Source organism: Salarias fasciatus, chromosome 23 (assembly GCF_902148845.1).
Source record: "Salarias fasciatus chromosome 23, fSalaFa1.1, whole genome shotgun sequence".
NCBI classification, from domain to species: domain Eukaryota; kingdom Metazoa; phylum Chordata; class Actinopteri; order Blenniiformes; family Blenniidae; genus Salarias; species Salarias fasciatus.
Window position 1 is genome coordinate 31,149,849 of NC_043766.1, and position 12,206 is coordinate 31,162,054.

The 12,206-nt window shown below is 43.2% G+C and overlaps 1 protein-coding gene across 1 annotated transcript; it reads left to right on the forward strand.

Annotated features, from left to right (window-relative positions):
* Nucleotides 1–7,267: 7,267 nt before the first annotated feature.
* Nucleotides 7,268–11,794, forward strand: fetub (fetuin B). The gene is made up of 7 exons (XM_030082960.1): nt 7,268–7,545; nt 8,773–8,886; nt 9,261–9,348; nt 9,521–9,687; nt 10,039–10,152; nt 10,351–10,437; nt 10,992–11,794. Exons 1-7 carry the CDS (start codon nt 7,336–7,338, stop codon nt 11,736–11,738), a joined length of 1,527 nt encoding a protein of 508 aa, XP_029938820.1. The 5' UTR covers nt 7,268–7,335; the 3' UTR covers nt 11,739–11,794.
* Nucleotides 11,795–12,206: the final 412 nt, after the last annotated feature.

Genomic DNA, 12,206 nt, shown 5'->3' on the forward strand with positions numbered 1-12,206 from the left:
CGCTCATGGTGTGCTCCCAAAAAAATAAAAATAAAAAAATGGCATGTGACAGTTGGCACTTCATTTCAGTTTCTGATGTTTAATGAATCAATTTACTTTTCTCAGCAGGTTTATCAGCAGATACTGATGTGCTGATGTAAGGTGTGTGATGTGTGTGAGGGGTGGTGTGTGAGGTGTGGTGTGTTGGGCCGTGGCTCTAGGGTTTTTTCGTCTTGGTACGTATTCTTCTTCTTTGGTAATATACACTGCTAGTGCTAATCTCTTCATATAGTATCTATATCTGTATAACTGATATTTCTGCAGGACGTGGTTTACGTCTATGTTCTAACTATCACTGCCAATAGCTTCATCAGTAAAGGGACTGTCTGTCGTATGAATTCAACACCAATTGCATATGATTACTAACCAGAATAGTTTTCTTATGAGTGAAATTAGGAAACCGCCTGCTAATGATTATACACACGTGAGTGGAACTCACAGCTTTTCCAGCACACCGCACAGCTACACAAACCACTCTAGTTTTGTGTTTAATGTGGATGTGTGAACTTCCCAGACTGAAAACCTGAGGCACGCTGAGGCGATAACATCCCCCTGGTGATTGCAGTGCGATCTGAAAGTCAGATGAGATCAACAGCTTCCAAGTCACGATCTGGGTTTGTGGGCTGCAGTTGTTCCTCTTCTGGCTCATTCTTGCTCCTCTGCAGTGGTTACAGCGCTCTGATGTGATTCATGGGTAATAAATCCGCAGAGGGGTGACGACAGCGCTCTCTTTATGTGAGCTGCTGACCTCGATGCAAACAGGTTGAACACTGGTCACTGTCCTGTTTTGTTTCTGGACTTTTATTTAACATTGCATGATATGCCCACATGTGTAGATCGACTCAGTGAAGGCCTGGTGAGGCATAAATACAGGTCTCAGTTTGTACACTGATTAATCCTGGTTGTACTAATTTTAAATCGATTGGTCACTCTCAGCATGGAGACATAAGTTGAGTAAATAAGTGCTGCTGTTAAAGAGTGTTTGGTATTTGATGCTGTAGCACCACCTTGTGTTTACTCCACAGCCCTGCTGACTCAAAGTCTGTGGTTTGCTTCCTGTAAAAGTTGGAAAACATCTAATACTCGTTTCTTCTATTCTCATATGAAGCCCTTAGTAACTGCAGTGACAACACAGCTGAAAAATGTGTTATTTGTTCATTTATTTTATGATAAAAACAATTTCAGAAAGCTTTGTCAAATCTTGAATCACAGACTGGTTCAGGAACATATTCATACAAAAATAAGGCTGGTTGGTTTGCAGGTACAAAACAACAGTGGATATAGTGTTGGGGAGGAATATTATAGAAACAGGAAACTTTTACAACTGATCATTTTTTCAAAATGCAATGATAATACCTACAGACCAACTCTCTTTGTTTTGATTGTCAACTTCTCCCATCAAAGAAGACTGAATGCCAAACAAACCACAATGAAAACAAAAAACACACACACAATAGCAATAGAACAGTCTGAAATGTGTATTTTAATACTGTGTGTGTATATATATATATATATATATATATATATATATATATATATATATATATATATATATATATATATATATATATACACATACATACATACATACATGCTGTAGCAGTACCACTGTTATCACTATCTTAATATAGAAAAGAAACATCCATGCCAGCACCCATGTTTTCACTATGGACTGATATTTCTCTCTGGACCAAGGGTGAAGCCAGCAGACCAATCGATGCCTCAAAAGCATGACGAAAGAGGAAGAGGCCCATATATTTTTAAACTCTCCTGATCCAGTAAACGTAGTTCTGTGGGTTTTATTATTAGAGGCTGAACAAAGATAGCAGACTGTTACATTAAATATATCATATGTTGACAGAATAGCACTCAGTTTGCTTTTATGCTGACAAACATCACGGCCATATTGCAACACTATTTACTTGTGCAAACACAAGACAGTAATCCAGTATGACGAGAAAGTCAAAGGTGCGAGGTGGGAGGCTTTGTGCACAGCTCACGGAATTGTAAACAAGACAGAACAGCGTGATGCATCTGGGATGTTTGTCTGTCTTATAGTGTGTGGCTAGATGGTGTTTTTAATTCGGAATTGATTCACTTCCCATTACATAATTCGAATTCCAAATTATGTTAATGGACCTCATGTTTACATGGGAAAACCCAAGGCTTTAATTGCCTTTAATGCTGGGGACAGCGGAACTTTCTGATTGGACAAGGGGCGGTCATTACGTAGTTGCGGCTGAAGGCATTATGCTGGTTCTTCCCTGCTAACAGCGACTAGCGCGCATTGTCTGGGCTGTGTTCGGAGGCTCAGGGCTTCACCCGCTCACACAGCCGATCCTGTGGTGCCCGCTGGCCGGACGGCGAGGCTGGGGAGAAGCCCCGCTGGTGGCAGGGGACGGCCAGGTGCCCGGCCCGGGAGAAGCTCCGCTACCCAAGCTGCACACTCACATGCAGGGGCTTCTGTCCACGAACCCCTCCAGCCTGTGAATCTCTGAACAGGGCCGTGATGCTATATGTTCAGCTGCATTTACAGGCGAAGCCTCAGGCCTTCATCAGACTGCGCGGGCAGAGTGGGCGGAGTGCGAGCTCGTGGCCCACCAAGTGGGTTTGGACGTTTGAAATCCAGTGTAGCCGATTCTGCATTTTCTGGTCGGATTATTTTTCATCACAGTTTCAATGCAAATACTCAGAAATGCAATTTTGAGCTTAGTTTTCTCAACACACGTCGTCTAGCATCAGAAAAATGCCACATAAACATGTGAACAACATGAAAAACATGATTTTCATTGGAGTGGATCTTTAACCACAGAACAGTGGTGAAATAAGTCCTGGTGATTCTCTTCAGTCTTCTCCAGAATTGTAATGAGCAGACTGTACCAAAGTGCCCTTGCTCATACAAAGTAAAATGTTTTACTGATTGGATAAGCTGCACGACCAATCCGCTGTCACTGCAGTTCATGAAATAGTCACAAAACGTAGTCTGTTGATAGCATGGGGTAAGGTGCAACACTGCATAAATTCAAACATATTACAGCTCATTAAGAAAAGAGCTCCACAATACCACTCTGGAAATTTCACCCAGAGAATTACCCAAAAGGCACACAGGTTTGTTTGCTCATAGGAGGCATGAGACGTGCTTCCGATTTTAAAAACTCCACACAGTAAGGGGGACGGGGGAAAGCCTAGTCTGGGCTGAGGCCTAGTGGATGGAAGAGGGCGGTTGCAGGGGAGGATTCCACCAAAAGAAAAGATATCAACTTAACACGAGGCCCACTTACTCAGCGCAGCAGCTCTGCAAAGACCACAGGCACATTACACACAGGCTGCAACACACACTCTGGCCACCAGCAGGCTGTCAGATCAGAAGTGGACACAGATATGAAGCCAGCCACACAACACACTGCAGCAAAGCAGAGACACGGCTCAAAACGGTGTTTGAACAACCGCCTTAAACCACACACCGGTACCGCGTACACCAGCTCCAGGGCACAGCGGGAAGACGCAAACAGAGAAGTGGGAAAGTGCGCCTCTACATAGCGAGGCACTGGATGATTGCTTCCAGCCTGAGGCACTCAGTCAGGGCAGAAGGTGGAAGCAAAACCCAATCCTGCTGCAGCAGCATCAGCAGAAACCTTGTTTCTCAGGAAGCTGTTGACTTTCCTGAGCTCTGCTCGCTGTTGTTTGAGTGTGGTAGCATTCACAGCCAGGCTCATCTTCTCCCTGTGTGAAGCCGGCAGCTTGTCCTCCACCTTGCTGGTGCAGTAGGGACCACGTCTCTGGAGCGTCTGCTGTTTCCTCCCCATCGTTATGTCTTGTCTTTCTTTACACTTGAGCCAACAACCAGCATTATCAACACTGAACATCTTCAGTGGAGCTCTAGAAGTTGATGCAGTGGAGACAAAAGAGAAACACATTCTTTTTAGAGTTTTCCTCTTTCACTTTACCCTGGATTATTTTCAGATGCTTAGCATTTCTTCAAGTCTGATCTGGTGATCCATTCGTAGTGACATTCACAAGTTACCTCCAGTGACAGCAGAATATGTACGTTTTCCTCCCGTGTTGTAACTTTCAGGGACTCCGAGGTCGAAACTCCTTCCTTATCTCAAAACTAATCCCTCAGAAAGAAAGAAAAAGAAGTTTTCTGACTTTATTCAAAAGATTAAATGTGTTTTACTTAACTCATCAGCTTTATCTTTATCACTGTGTTTCAGGATTAACTGTCAAACTTGACTTTGCTCTCCAGAAGAGGACCTGCTGTCTCTAGCAGGCTTTCTTTCCAAAAACACTTGCCTTCAAAGAAGGTTTTGCTCATTGAAATGCCTGCAAACCCCCCCCCCCCCCCCCCCCCCCCCCCCCCCAAAAAAAAAAGATAATGCTAACTCTGATTTTGTTTTAAAATTAGCCTTGGTTTTAAAGTGGAACATACTGTCAACTTTTCCATTTTCTGTATTTTATAGAAAGTGAAAAAGGGAGGTGGAGCTTGATTCCACATCCCAACAAAGGTCAATGTGTCTGCAGTGCTCTATCTGTTAGGGGAATGTGGAGACTGCAGAAAAAAAGGCTAGATGAATGAGGTTTCAAAAGATAGAATTTCACAATATAATTTGGATGAATTCAGTGAACCAGACTGAGCAGTCGTCATTTGTCCAAGCCTGCTGTAAATAGAGGGAAATTCAGAGTCTTTGTATTCTAAATTGAGGAACATTTTTCTGGACTTGTCTCTCACAATTTTGAAAAGCAGGTTGTTGCATATTGGTGAACATCTGTCTGTCTTTAAGACTGAGAGGGCATACCTTTCTGAAATAGTGTTTCATACCCATTAATGCAAAATCCCTCTCAGTTTTTTTTAGATCAGAAAAGACTGGACACCTGTGGTCATCTGGTGTCTGCTGTCAAATGTTTGTCCAGGTTTTTTTTCAGATTTTTTGGTCAAACTTCTTTCAAGATATGTTGTTGCCATCGACGTCAACATGTGCTAATATTTTCCATGAAATGGCAAAATGTCTCAGTGTCAGCATTAATTGTTTGTTTTTAGTAGCTAATGTGTTTTAGAGATTTTAATCAGTTTTCTCATTGAAAAAAGCATCCGGACAATTTGGAAATGGGGGCAATGTATTTATCGATTCAGCTATTTAAATTTAAGAAAAAAAAAATCTAGCTTATTATTATTATAAAGTAATGAATACAATAACCGTGAGTTGGATTGTGTTGGTTCATCTGAAACTCAGTAAACAGCGATCTTTGGTGATCATGGCTTAAGCGCATATTGGTTTGATAACCTGATCCTGACCTTATTGATATCCGGGAAAATTAAACAACCAAAGAGTGAGAACTGGGACGGCCTGCATTTCCCGAGGCAACTCCTTCGATCTAACACCATAACAATCACACTGTGGGCATTGACAAACTGCTAAATGCCTTTTTTTCTTTTTGGAAAGTATAATCTGATTTTAAACACATAGAGGACATATGCCAAATTTAATCACTTGTGATTTGTTCTGAGGTCATGTTGTGACGTTATCAAGTTAACATACGACCTCCTTCAAGATTCTGTTTCAGTGGACATGCGGCCCCTCGTCGGCTATCAGTGTGGAGCGCTGATTCTTATTGGTATGCGGAAGCAGTTAAGATCCAGCGGTTCTGTATCTTATATAAGTGTACATGGTGGTGAGTTGCAACACAGCTACCTTCGATTTTTAGTGAAACGGTTCACAAGAACTGTTGATTTTGTGAAGACATAGGTCAAAAGTTTCACTATCACAGCATGCGCCAAACACAGGAGGAAAAGAAAAGCAGCGGCAAGTGCAAATATTGTTCAGTAAGGTCAAGACCTGTGGAAGTGATTGCAGGTCAATGTTCAGGAATATGCTAAGGAACAGTGCGGCTCAGTTCATTGGTTTTGGCCGTTTGTGTGCTGTGTGATCCACACAGCTGTGGTTCGAGACCATGGTCCATTTCTGCTTATTTGCCAGATGTGCTTACTCAAACACATCAGATGCAATTAAATGTGTCAATAAATGTGGTTGACAGTGAGCGATTCACTTCAATCAGATGTGCTGGATTAGGAGGTTCTGGAAAAGATGCAGGATCGCTGGTCTACAGTACTCATATCATCGTCACTTATGGAGTGAGCAATAAATTCAAATAACACACTTACACGCATGATTATGTTTCATTGTTTTTATATTAAAAAGAAAGCATTAAATGTACACATTTTCATAGTTTACTTGTTTATCTTTGCATTAAAAAAGGGAAAAGATTTGTTGCTGTTGCTACAGGTAACAGTGCTGTTGGTCTAATGCCCTGACATAAAATAATTGAGAGAGCATCTTCCTTACAGTAAAATATGTAGCTTCAGCTGAACTTAATTAGTTATTCAGTTATTAAAGTGTCGACGGCTCAGTTAATGCGTGATTGTCGTCTCCTTCCAGTGCAAAAGATTCATTCATTCATTCATTCATTTTCCGCCGCTTTATCCCTTTCGGGGTCGCGGGTGGCTGGAGCCGATCCCAGCTGCTGTGGGCGAAGGCGGGGTACACCCTGGACAGTTCGCCAGTCTGTCGCAGGGCTGACATATATAGACAAACAACCATTCACTCACACATTCATACCTAGGGGCAATTTAGGGTGATCAATTAACCTACCATGCATGTTTTTGGACCGTGGGAGGAAGCCGGAGTACCCGGAGGGAACCCACGCACACACGGGGAGAACATGCAAACTCCACACAGAAAGGCCCCGAGCCCCGGCCGGTATTTGAACCCAGGACCTTCTTGCTGTGAGGCAAGAGCGCTAACCACCGTGCCACCGTGCAGCCTGCAAAAGATTCATTTAATTCTGAATCACAATTTAATTTTTCTTCAAATACCTGCTGAATTTAGGTACTAATTGTGAGTGAAATCCCGTTTGCTCTACTTCACTCTGATCCAATCAAAGTCCATATCCCTTCAGGTGTGCTTTTAATGAGTTCAGTGGTAAGATTTCCCTCTGAACGCAGCAAAATGAGTGGATCAAGTGACTTCAAACCCCCCAACTGTCCCTATCGATCCCACAGAAGAGAGCATGCTGCAGGGTGGACTATCTCTCAACTGATAAGCTGCGTTGTGCAATTTTTTTACAGTGGCTCATTGGCTGAGAGGCCGATGAGATGCAACATTCTTTGATGGGACCATGTGACCCGCAGAGGGATATAAGAGGTCACTGTTTCCTTCTCCAGGCATCTCTCCTTCCAGCCTGAGCGCGAGTGTGTGTGTGAGTTTGTGTGAGGGAGAGAGGGTCGTAGCAGGGTTGACCATGAAAACCTACGTGCTGTTGCCGCTCTTGCTGGTGCTGGGATGCGTCCACGGTGCACCAGTGGACCAGGGTGGTCTGGAGCAGGGTTCGTGTGACGATGCATCAGCTAAAGGTGCAGCAAAACTGGCCCTGGCCAAGATCAACCACGAGAGGAAGGAGGGCTACAGCTTCGACCTGCTCCGACTGTCCAACGTCCACATGAAGACCCACGTAAGTCCCACACTGAGACCCCCGTCCAGTGGACATAACGAGGACAGAGCGTGTTTTCATGTAGAATGAATGCATGCAGCTTGATTTGGATTTAGTTTTAGTTGCAAGCCAAAAATGTCACATTTCATCCTCAGAAATAATAGATTCTATGATTTTTAGATACTTACATGTGGATTTTACACTAGATAAAGCAGTAACTGTAAATATTAAAAGTTTTCATCATGTGTGATCATTCATCCACTGAAGTTTTGCAAGTTAAAGAAAAAATAATACAGGTATAAAACTGCATTCCAAATTTGAAGCGTAACACTGCTGTCTAACTGAATTATTACTGTGAGGCTGGTCAAGGTTTGTAAGATGTATGTTTGCTTGATATTTAAAGTAATTGGCTTCACTGATATAATAAAAGTGTCAGGAAACATTAAAACCCGACTCAGCCTTGTACCAAGTAGGTGATGTGAAGTCAGGCTCAGTCGCCTCTGAAAAGTAAATGTTCTTTGTTTTAAGTAGTTTTCTGACAAACATGCATGAAGCTCAAGTAAATATATCTAAATCACATTGATTTATTCCAGATATCTCTCATATTCAGGTTAGGATTTTCTCTTTTTTTTTTCTTTCCTCAAAACCAACTCAAGTCTTAATCAAGAAGAGAGGTTATGTTTACACAGCTGCCTCCGAACAGCGAGTCGCCTCTGTTGTTATTGAACGTGCTCCAGAAATGCTGGCTGTGTCGAGCAACAAGGAAAAACGACTACAACGCATTGTGGTTTGTTGTTTTAACACCTTATGGCCTTTTTTTATTGGCTGTGTCACGGCTTCATAGGCGGTCCTACCCAATGTGACGCCCGAGGCAGGATTTCATATGGCGCTCTCCTCCATCGGCGATTTATATATGCTTACAAAAAAAAACTGAGCTGCAGTTTTTTTTAAGTCGTTGTCTTGAATTTATAAGATAAAATGGCACTCATTTTATATGATGGGTGGAAAATAGAAATTATAAATGCAACAATATCTGAATTACAATATAAATTCCCTTAATGTTTCATTTATTTCACTCACTGCATACAGACTTTTGAATTTTAATCATCACCCATCAATAAAAAAAACTACCAATGTGTAACTGTGTGGTAGAAAGCAGATCAGTATCTCAAACATTTAAAATTCTTTATTGGTTGAACATTGCTAGATCTCCGGATAATCTGTGCATTTGTGTGTTTTATGTAACAGGGAGAGACTGGCGTTGTTTTTTACCTGACCCTGGATGTTGTGGAAACCAACTGCAGTGTCCTGATGAGGGACGACTCCAGGACCTGCGAGCCTCGCCCCGTCCACCACACGCCGGTTAGAAAACACACGCTGGCATGGCCCTCTGCTGCTCGCCATTCTTAACAAACATCCACTTTCACACACATACATCAAACGTTTAGAGTTTACTCTGCACATGTTTTTACAAAAGTTAGGGTTTCATCTTGTCACATGAGATCCTACAATGTATTTTACTGCTAATTCACTTCATGACAAACTCAAAGTAACGCGCGTTACTACATTAAGATGAATGAGGGCTGCACTGTCGCAAAGACTGGCCCAACACGTTTGGTTCAAGCTGGTAAATCAGCTGCTACTCTAATTTTTGGGCAAAGCCATAATAAATCTAACCTGATCATATTTATAATTTTATTTTATTGGATCTCCTGATCATTGCGTTGTTTGTGCAGGTGTATGGACAATGCAAAGCTGCCATCTACATCAGCAAAGTGCACAGAGTGGTGCGTCTCTACAAATACAACTGTATTGTCAGACCAGGTAAGAATCGTTCTATTAGTAAAAGCATTTGCAAGAACTAGATTTATCTCTAACATTTAAATGAAGATATGAGATACCCCAAATCATTTTGGAATAATTTCTATTTTGGCATCCAGGCATTGATGAAAAACAAGCAACCGTGCATTTGAAAGCAGCTTTTCCATTTTCACAGTTCCTGCAGCTAAAGTGGCCGAGCAGTGTCCCGACTGCCCAACTTTGATTGCCAAGGACGACGAGATGGTTCAGAAGACCGTGTCTCTGGCCCTGCAGAAGTTCAACAAGGAGAATGAGCTGGCCAATGTCTTTTCTGTGGTCCATGTGGAACGTGCTACTGCTGGGGTGAGTTTATGACATGAGATTTATCCTCCAAGTCTTATAGTCCATATTTACTCAACACAAGGAAGATGCGTAGCATCCAGATGTGACGAGCTTAAGGCCTGGTATTAACATCAAGTCATAAATCAGTGATCCTTCACTCAAAACAAAGTTCTCCTTTGTGATCAAAAATGCAAAAATAAATGCAGCCAACAGCTTTTCTAGTCTTTGTAAATACCTGTGTTTGTCAAGATTTATAGACTTCCTACTGCACCGACTCCTGACCCAAGGCTGTCTTTATGTGTGTGTGTGTCTGTGTGTGTGTGTGTGTGTGTGTGTGTGTGTGTGTGTGTGTGTGTGTGTGTGTGTGTCCAGATGGCCATGATGATGTATTACAATGTGGAGTTCGTCATCCAGGAGACCACCTGTGCAAAGAGCACAGAGGCAGCCGAGCTTGACAAGTGCCCCAAAATGGAGTGCGAGTTCGCCGTGAGTCTCATCTTCATGTGTGCTAAATAAAATAGCTTCATGTACTTCTGCTCCTCATTATAGATAACTTTTTAAAACTTTTTTCCTGAAGCATTTTTTTTAATTCAGTTATGTTCATATCAGAGAGCGTCATGAATCATGACTGATCTGTATACGCTCACTTTTCTCACATGCTCGTCTCGTTCCTCTCTCCTCCAGCACAAGGGTTTCTGCACGGCGTCTCTGTACCAGCAGCCCGGTGATAAAACTGACCTCAGTGTAAACTGTGAGATCTTCGAGCCTGAGGTGAGAACAGGCTGTTTCGGTGTCTGTACCTTTAAGTGCTGATGGGCTGTGTCTGCACATGCCTGATTAACGCCTCTCTGGGGAAGGGAAAATCTCTGATTCACCTGTTTGGCCACATTTTTTATAAAAGGTGGAGTAAGCAAGTGTGTAAAACAGCAGGCTTCTTCTGCATTGCTGGAGTCTCATGCACAGGCTACGGGGACACACATCACTGTTACAAAACCTTTATAAAGAGAATTTTGTATAATATGGGACCTTTAAACATCTTCAACTCGACCAGATCTCCTTTGCTGTCCGTGCAGTAGAGACACGCTTGAAACAGCATTTGGATCCAGAATTACAGCATGACCACAGGCGCAGAATGAGCCATGAGACACTAGTAAAGAATACAAGACAATTTGATGTCCCAGTACTCTGATTTGACAGTCATTTGGCAAAGAACATGAAACCCCCAAATTCAAAATTGAAAAATGTGTTGTTGATTGTCTGTCGTCTTTGAATCCTTCATGCATTTTTACTCACAGAAAATGTGTTTGCTTGTTTGCTTTCTCCAGGCTGCAGACAGAGAAAAGAAGCTGCATCTGCTGGGCGGAGAGACCGACCACGCCCACAATGACACACATGCTCATGATCCAGCCCATGACACAGCACATGCCGTCGACGCTGCACACACACACGACCACGATCACGACCACACCAAGAGCCACGCTCACCACGACCAGACCCACCAGCACGCTGATAACAGTGACCACCACCACACGCATGACCACGATGCAGGCAGCGCTCACAAACATGCTCACGACCACTCCCACGACCACGGACACGGCCACGATCACGTGCACACCCATCACGCCAAGGCACACGACCACAGCGGTGACGTCCCCAACCAGCACCACAACTACAAGCATGCCGAGGGCACACACACCCATGAGCACGACCATGAGATCGCCCTGGACCACGACCACAAGCACAGTCACCTGCACGAGCACGAGCACCACCACCACCACCACGACCACACTCATGAGACGACTCCGCACGACCACCCAGAGGGCACGGTGACGGTGGTGGCCGCCATGGACCAGCCCATGATCCTGCCCTCCTTCCCCGATGTCCCTGCTGCAGGCCCTGAGGTCGGCGTCACTCTGCCCCTCAAACCTGACCCCCAGATTCCCGGTATGACAGAACCCTTCATCGAGAAGCTCCCAGCCACGCTCTCTGCCAAGTGCCCCACTCCAGTGCCAGGTGACAGCCTGGTGGAGAAAGTCTTCGGCGAGGATCCCATGTTCAAGCCGGCAGCATAAGGTCAGCTGTGAAACTCAGCTGGGAACTGATGTTCACCACGAACACAGCTTTTATGAACACAGGAAAACTCTGATGACATTTGTTACATTTACCTTGATGGCATGTGCTAAATGCCTTTGACTGTTTTCCTGATCAGTTTTGGGCAAAATGATTGTCATGTGTACATTACATGTAACCTTTCCTGACTCTTTTCAATCATCAAATAAAGGCACAGTGCAAGTAGCGTCAACCTCTTATTGTAATTTTATGTGAGGCTTACAGTTTGCTTCTCCCGTCTTTAATATAAACCTCACACAACATTGGGATATGGGTGCAAGTGTCTGTCCTTGGGAAGATTTCATACTCAAATGGAGTTTTAATAAAACAGATTTAAATATTTGTTTAAAAAAGAGCACCTTTTTCAAGTACCTATCAGAAAATAATTCTAAAAATTCTATATTTTGATATAAGTAGTGAAGAATTATTAC

Bases quoted from the DNA above. Each gene is read 5' to 3' on its own strand.
- fetub (XM_030082960.1), top strand. From the start codon at position 7,336: ATGAAAACCTACGTGCTGTTGCCGCTCTTGCTGGTGCTGGGATGCGTC. The intron at 7,546-8,772 runs GTAAGTCCCACA...TTTATGTAACAG, and splicing joins ACGTCCACATGAAGACCCAC to GGAGAGACTGGCGTTGTTTT. The intron at 10,438-10,991 runs GTGAGAACAGGC...TGCTTTCTCCAG, and splicing joins GTGAGATCTTCGAGCCTGAG to GCTGCAGACAGAGAAAAGAA.